Below are 8545 nucleotides of genomic sequence, written 5' to 3'. Positions count from 1 at the left end.
GTCTCTTATTGATGGAAAAACTTTGATAGACTTAATATAAAGGATTACAAAGAGTGAAAGAAATAAGACTAGACTAGAAGAAATTCAGAGTCCCCATGCAGGCTCCCTCTTTCCTATGTATTATCTATGTAGAGAGGCAATAAAGCTTATGAGCAAAAGCACAGGCTTCAAATTCAGTTTCTCGGGCTGAGTTCAGCTTCAGCCCTTATTAAATGCTCAGTGGCTTTGGCCAAGTTGCTTAACCTTCCTTAGCCTCTTTCCTCATCTGTAGAGTATAATACCTCCTAGCACATAGGATTGTTGAGATGATTAGAGAGGATAGATAGGTAAATTAGTGATTACTTGAAATAGCACTTGGTACATGGTAAACACAACATAAATATTAGCTATGAGTGTTTGATGCGATGCCTACTTTTAAAGGTAAGTTTACTATAAAATGTAGGGTAAACTGACCATCTAAAGTCTAGTATATAAAATTTGTTAAATACATTTTAAGAGCCTAATGCAGTCCCTGGAAGAATGTCTATTTTAGAGCAATCGGCATGATAGTGCTTAGTTTTGAGGAGATATTATACTTGAATACTTGAGGAAGGAAGAAAAGGTAGGAGACGGTAAAGACAAGGGGTAGAGAGAATACCTCCCTTTTGTCACTTATTCACCCACTAAACATTTACTGGTTGTCTACTACATGCTAAAGACCATACTAGGTCATTTTACGTCAGCGGTTCTCAAAGTGTGGTCCACAAGGTCAAAACTACTTTCATGATAATACGAAGATGCTAGCTGCTTTTCTCATCGTGTTGAGATTTGCACTAGTGTAAACGCAGTGGACTAGAACTGCTAGACACACAAGACAGTGGTACCATTTTGTTACTGTGTTCTTCACCACCATACCCAGTATGGGAAACCCGTTCCTTTTATCAAAGTGAACATTTTCTTATAATTTCATATAATGCATTAAGATTGATAAACTTCCTGATATGAAATCTTTCCCTGAGATTGGTTTATGATGATCAGGTTTAAAGTTATACTGGATTCATAAAATAAATTGGGTGAATTCATAAATTGGGTGTAGAAAATTCGTAAAATTTTCTACAGTTTGAGTATCTTAAAGACCAAATAAAACACAGCCATCATCTGGCCTTGCTGCTTTTCTCAGTGGTACAGCCTTAAATACGTTTCAAATTTACTTATGGTGTGTTTAGTCACTTAAAAATTTCAACTTCTTTTTGAGTCAATATTTTTCTTTAAAGTTCCATAACTTAACAGATGTCTTGGTGTTACATGTCTTGGTGTTACATATCGTGTCATTGTGTTCCTCCTGGGACATAAAGGATTTTAATCAAGCTTTTCTTCTGGACTTTTTTTCTCTGTTACATAAAACACAGGTATCCATAAAGATACTTGTGTCTGATTACTCACCTTTCCATGGTGTCAGTTATTTGCTGAATAGCACAGGAAGGAGGAAGAGCTATAAATTATGTTATCCAAAATATTCTCTCATTACATCTGTCTTCCCTAAGAGCATGTCTCCCTCCCCTTGGTTTTCAGCCTTCAAATTATTAGCGCTTACAGTTAGTGGGGCCTCTCTTTCAGTTTCACATTTTCCAGCTATTCTTCTGCAGAGGATTTGAGCCTACAATGATCAGATGGGCCTTTTAAAGAAATCTGCATCTGGCACAAAGACTGGGAAAGTTTGTATCAGATTTCAGGTTGCTCCCTCCAAAGCATTTGGAAGGTATTTTTACTATTAAAAATTGTGGCTTCCTTATTTCATCTGAAAAACAATGTTTTTATCTTAAATCTGCTTTTTAATCTATTAATGTCAAATCTTTTTCATTGTATTTACTGCTTTTAGTGAGTTTCAAGGGAGGAAAAGACAGTAAAAAATGTCACCACTCTGTCACTTCATTTGCATTCTGTTCAGTTAATGTTCAGGAGTATCTCTAAAAATCCACTACCATGAAACGTTTAACATGTGATTTTATTAAAGAATTGTTGCTCGCTGGGCATGGTAGCTAATGCCTGTAATCCAAGCACTCTGGGAGGCTGAGTGGGGCGGCGCGGATTGCCTGAACTCAGGAGTTCAAGACCAGCCTGGGCAACATGGTGAAACCCAGTCTCAAGAAAAAAAAAAATTAGGTGGGCATGGTGGCATGCACCTGTAGTCCCAGCTACTCAAGAGGCTGATGCAGGAGGATTGCTTGAGCCCAGGAGGCAGAGGTTGTAGTAAGCCGAGAGTGCAACACTGCACTCTAGCCAGGGTAACAGAGCGAGACCCTGACTCAAAAAAAAAAAAAAAAAGAGTTTGTCAATGCACTTAAAATGTAGTTTTACTTTCAATAACTTTATTCACATACTTTTAAAGGGAACTGAAATGGCAGTAAGAAACCCTTGGAACCTGATAGGAAAAATACCATCCAAAAGTTGCAAAATAGCCACACCTGAGGATGACAGAAAAAAATCATTGGCTCTATGCAAAAAACACTAGTATCTATTTGTGAATTTATTTTCCTTACATAGAACAGCAGATTCATAAAAATGGTGTTAGCGGTAAAATGCAATAACAGGATTCAGAAAAAAATTTTCAACACCCAGACCCAGTCTCTCTTGCATCTTGAGAATAGAGCCTAATAAATCCAGGTGAGTTAAACTGCTACCTGCTTTTATTTCCTAGAACTGAGCTAAATTTGCAAATTTTATTTTCAGACAAAACCATCTGCACTCTTCAAACAAATTCTATATTCCAAAACTTTACCATTCTATGCCTCCAAAGTTTTTTGTCTAGCGCTTATAAAAGCCAGTAAGAACTAGAAATGTTTTAAATAAGATTTAAAAAATCTTATCTGCCACACCAATTTTCCACATTGCTTTAGAGTGTCCTATTCCTTCTGTTTCAGATCTTCCAGCACACTTCTAGAATCTCTAAAGCTGTATGTGATCTATGTTCAGCAAAAGTATGTGGACCTTCATGTTCCCCTGGTTTCATCTTGTTTTCTGTATTTATCAGGACTTTTTCAGTTATGAGTTCAGAAACCCAACAAGCTTTTATGAGCAAGTTTGTGCTTATTTAAAGAACCAAGAAATAGATAGCCGAGACTCAGCAACAGCTACAATCAGTTTCAAAGTCCTTCCAGATTGTTTCCATCTATCAATGCTCTACTAAATTTTGTTTTTCAGATCAGCTTTTTCCAGATTACAGGAAAAACAGAACTGTGGAGAGCTCCCATGCTGAGATTAGCTCTTTTTGTTTCCAATTTTAAAAATTTCATTCTCTGATTAACTCACTCAGTTTGAGCCAAGTACTCTCTCAAGAGATAATTCCTGGGTGGTCAAGGAGGTAGAATCTGTTAAGATGGTAGCAGCTCCCCCTTTGAACAATGTAATACAAATGAAAGGAGCATCTCCCCAAAGAAAGGGATACTATACTGCACTCAGGAGGAAAGGATGTACGATGCCTCCTTTTTCTTAACCTTATCCATCTAATTTATATCACAACCATCACTGTAAAATGCTTTTTAAAAGGGTAAAACAGCAGCCTCCATTTTTTTTTAAACTACTCTATGCCAAGCATAGTATAAAGCCCTTTAGATAAACTATTTCAAATTCTCCCCATAATCTTGTAAAGTAGAAATTATTATCTCAGTTTCAGATTAAAAACCAGATGCAGAAAAGTTCAGTAAAAGTCATACAGGTCTAGAATTTTTAATGTTTTCAGTTTACTATTTATTCTTGTATTTGGAAATTGAAGTAATATAATTTTCATCATACTCTGCAATACACAAATGCTAAAGTTAACAAAACATAACCAATAAAGACTGACACAACTGGCAATAAAATCCTTTATTATTAATTTTTCGAGAGAGAAGCATGCTTTTTATACAGCACCTGTAAACAAGTTAGTGAAGTATATACTATTTTGAGATTCCCCCTTTCAATTTTTTTTTTTGGAATGTTAGGTTACAGCATCAACTGCATTACATAAGAGTTACTGAAAGCAAGTCAGGGTAAAATCTTATAGCCAAAAATATTCATAGCAGCAGCTTTTAAAATATGATTTTATTAAATCAAGTCATTGCACTTGGTCATTTTATTGCTACAGCAAAACAAGGCCATTACATTATAATACTTCTCATTTCTGATTTAACTGATTGTCTCATTCTGCTCATACATTTCAAGTTTAAATGCAGGCATAAAATGTTTATCAACAAATCTAGAGAGCATTTGGATTTTTTATTTTCCTGTGATCACAGTAAGAGCAGAAAAAAGAGTATCTTCTGTTACACAAGGCCTGATCTCTCTTTACATCTTCAGACTTAAATTCTGTAGGAGGTAACAGCTTTATATTAAGACAGAAGCTTAGTGGTCACACACAAAAAATAACACTGAAATACAATTCGGAAATTAATGATACTGTGTGTCTCAAAGAATACATGAACTATGCATTCACTAATAATTTGGCAGTGAGATTCCATGCTGTTCACTTTCGTCTTTTATACTCACATGTAGAAAAAATATTCATGACTTACCCCAAGTAAAGGTTATTATTACATATCATTTTGTGATACGAACTTTAGGAACAGAAATTAATAAAATTTCCCATACCAACAGCAAGGAGTAACATTGCTAGAATAAAGGAATCATTTTTCCCATCAGGCCTGGGTTTGTTTGGTTTTCTTTACTGTTTTATCAAGGACAGAAAGATAAAAGTATTTCAGTTATTTTTCTATTCTGACTGAGGAGTACACAAGCAAAATCTTTAAATGCATTTTCATGCTCATAAGCATCTTGATTTTATGTACTAGTGAGAAAATGGCCAACAAAAACTTTAAGAACAGCCTGAAATCTGCTGGAAACTTCCCTCGTCCCATTATTAGGATGACCAGGGATCGCTTCAATAGATTTTCAGGTGAGAAAGCTGGAGGATAATTTCTAGGATTACAATGTTTTTATTATACCTAAGGTTTGTCATTAAAAGAAAATAAGATTTAATTTATTTAACAAGAAGGAAAAAATTCATTTGACTAATCATTTAAATCTATTCTATTTAACAGAAGAGGAGGGAACAATTTTGTTCAGTAGTGACCTCATTGGAAGAGCCCATTTTGAAGAGTTCTAATATATATTCTCAATATATAATTAGCATTCCCCCAAACCCCTAATGTAAGTTGTAAATTAAACATTATGTTGTTTACTGGCGTTTCTATTTTCTACTTCAGTTCTCTTTATTTGAAACATGACAAAATTTCATTTACATAAGATTTCTGTATTATAAGATTAAAATGTAAAGGCAAAATATTGGTTTGGTGGTTTAAAACTAAAAAAAAAGGAAACATAATCACTGGTACTCAAAAATCTGCCACTCATTTGCTATATAATAAAGCATAAAACCTAATTTTTTGCAAATGAAAAATTTCAAATTTTAAAAATTTAAATAAACCCACTTGTATTTTTAGGTGTTACCTACAGATAGAACATTTTAAAGCATTCAACTGTTCATAAGTAACTCTGAAGAAACAACTAATTCATCCATTCTGTGAAAATGTATTTTAAATATCTTCAACTATATTTGGTTTTAAATAAGCTGTAATGTTTTATTTTATGACATACTAACATTCATCATAAAGTTTGTACCTAAATAATAGTTCAAAATATCTCCATGAGTTAGTTTGGTCTATTAGGTAAATTATACATCATAAAACCTGAGTATTTACAAGATAACTTGTCAAAATAGGAAACCTCACACTGAAGTTCTGAAAAGTTCTGGGTTTTGTTTTCCTATTACCATTATTAAAAGTCAGAAGGAGAAGCATGAAATTGACAAGCTAATGAGCATATTTGAGACTGTAAAATAAGCAGAAAAGTACAGCAATAGGCTGGTGTTTACATGTTTTATATGTGCTGTAGTTTCTAGGCACAAGTTAAGGATTAAATTAACAGTTTTAGATTCTTCAGACCTAACAAATTTAAAATACAGTTCATATTTCCCCAAATGTTTAACAGTTCAACATATTTTAACTAAGTTCCTTTTATGACTCCTATAGTGCAAGCAACATAAAATATTCTAAAAGTTGATGAAATTATTTTGATTATTCGTTAGTTCTTACTATATGCATGGGTGAGTAATCTGGTTTATATAGCTAGAAACTCCTATTTCATCACCCAAAATATAAACAGCATTGCAGACAAACAGGCACAACAGTGTAACCTTGGGTAAGAGGATAAAAGTAAAAATATATATATATACACATACACATACAAATACAGTTTATATCCCTTATGCATTATGGAAAAAGTAGTGACTATAGTTACTAAAAAGCTTATCTGTCCCTCTCAAATAGTGTATCTTACAGATAACTTGTAAATATATCACCATATTTATAGTATAGATCTCTTTAAAAATAATAAAAGTTTCAATAAAAAAAACTACTGTGCACATTCTTATTTATATATATTCAGTAGTATTTTCAAGCAAACAATTTTTTAAAAAGTGTTTGCAATCCCAGCACAGTTAAGAAATAAGGCCTCTTTTTCTTCATATTGGCAAAACAAAATATATATATATATATATAAAAATTCACCCTCACTCTACGTTTCTATAGATATTATACTTCATTTACTCATATTTATCATAACACCAGCATTCACAATTTGTAAGTAACAAGTCAGCTGAAGTTCATAGTGTTGCTTCTGAATCCCTGGAACGTTATGAACACCAGGTCCACACTACCTCAAGAAGACAGGATAGCTTTTTTCAGCTTCTCTATTTCCATCTAAAACAAAAAACATAAATTGAGCAATACATAAAATATTCTTAGTTTAGTAGTTTATTTTATTCTATGTCATTAAGGCGTGATCATACTTTCAAAGCCTTCAGATTTTTTTCCAGACCTAAAATCCAATTTCCCATGGTATAATATAGTTGAATAAAGTTTCAACAGTACAATGCAAGTTCCTAAATGGCAGTCACAATAAGAAAAAAGCAATTATAGCCCTTTCAGCCAGAAAAATGTTAAGTCATGTGAGCATTTAAAATTAAAGCTGTAAAAAAAAATCAGTCAGTCCTACAAAGAACAAAAGAATCTTTGAAACCCAATTAAGAAATGTACATGTATCTGTAATTAAACAAAGGGTACATTAAACAACGGTAAAAAGAATAAAGAAAAGACCTGTTTAGTTCCATGTTTTTTACTAATTATATTTAATTATAATTATGGTTAAATCACTTGACTTGGTTTCAATTTACTTATCTGTAACCAGTATATACTACATTAAATATCTTAAAGCCCAGGAATATATCTAAGATTCAGTCAAGGTGCTGAATCTTCCATCTTTAGGCAGAAGGCATTCTTCACTTAACAGAAATTCATAACTATAGGAATTTATGAAGAAGGAAATCAGTTCATTAAGTTGGCACAATAACTACACAGTTATTCAATATTGACATATTCAAATGGCTAAGTTGAGGCTCAAAGACATTAAACAGGATGCCAATGTTCCACACTAACAAGTGACAAAGGACTTGTCATGGTAAGATTTAGGACTTTAAAGCCCACAGTTTTTATACTGATTTCTCTTCTCAATTCTCTAAACATTTTGATAATCTTTAACCTTTCACTGCATGAGGAAAAATATAGATAGGCCTTGCCTTATCCTGATGGCATCACCTTCCTCAAGAGTGCACATAAACAATACATGCTTTGGCTAGCTTTGACAAACAGTACATTATTCAATGATTAGGACTTTGTCATAGTCAAAAAGTACAATTGTTGTATGTTCACAATCTCCTTAAAGATTGTAACTACTCAAGAATAGTTTATTACTTTCAGGACCTTCCCTGATATGATTCTCTTAATATTATGATGATTAGCTCAATGTTTTAGCAGCATTGGACTAGAACAAGCCTGTCTTCAATTTGGATTGAGATGATACCTTTCATTGTCAGCCTGATCTGTTATTATAGTCTTTATTCCAAAGATACAGAAAGCAGTAAGAAAAACAAACTGGTAGAAGAGGGAGTAGGGAGTGTGAAGGCTACTATTGCATGCACAATCAGCAATACTCGTTGTAAACTGCTATTTGTGACATACATTTAGTTATTACTGGACAGGGGTCATCATGGTGGACAGGAGGCAGGACTAGATTGTAGCTCCAGACAGAACAGCGTGCAGAGGCTCGCATAGTGAATTTTAGCTCCAGATAGACTGCAAGAACAAACCAGCAAGCCCGAGAGGACCCACAGACCCTCTGAAGAAAGCGGACTGCTCTTGCAGGACCTGGAAACACCCCAAATACTGTGATGCCCCAACTGCGGAAATGGGAAAGGGAGACCCTCCTCTCCTGCACACACACCCCCACTGGAGAAAGTGAAGGTCTGTTTGCAGAAGTTTCCAACTTCACCTGGATCTGACTCAATTTAGAGAGCTGAGCAAAATACAGTGGGTAGAGGAGGCGCTGTAAGGTCCTGGGAGCTTGCTGAGTCCCCAGGCAGGCCATTCCTGCCTGGCACCACAGGGATATACAGGGAGGGTGGCCAGAGGAGCAG

At 34.3% G+C, this 8545-nt stretch overlaps 1 protein-coding gene across 1 annotated transcript in view; it reads right to left on the bottom strand.

Moving 5' to 3' along the window:
* Positions 1–3828: 3828 nt before the first annotated feature.
* The window catches only part of CD2AP (CD2 associated protein), a 151829-nt gene continuing 147112 nt past the window's right edge, over positions 3829–8545 (bottom strand). Inside the window, exon 18 of the mRNA XM_007972322.3 lies at positions 3829–6773. Coding sequence (XP_007970513.2) covers positions 6732–6773 — 42 coding nt within the window. The 3' untranslated portion in view covers positions 3829–6731. The remainder of the gene's footprint in view (positions 6774–8545) is intronic.

Source organism: Chlorocebus sabaeus, chromosome 17 (assembly GCF_047675955.1).
Source record: "Chlorocebus sabaeus isolate Y175 chromosome 17, mChlSab1.0.hap1, whole genome shotgun sequence".
Classification (NCBI taxonomy): domain Eukaryota; kingdom Metazoa; phylum Chordata; class Mammalia; order Primates; family Cercopithecidae; genus Chlorocebus; species Chlorocebus sabaeus.
The sequence above is the reverse complement of the archived record's forward strand: the minus strand, read 5'-3'. Positions and strand labels throughout refer to the sequence as shown.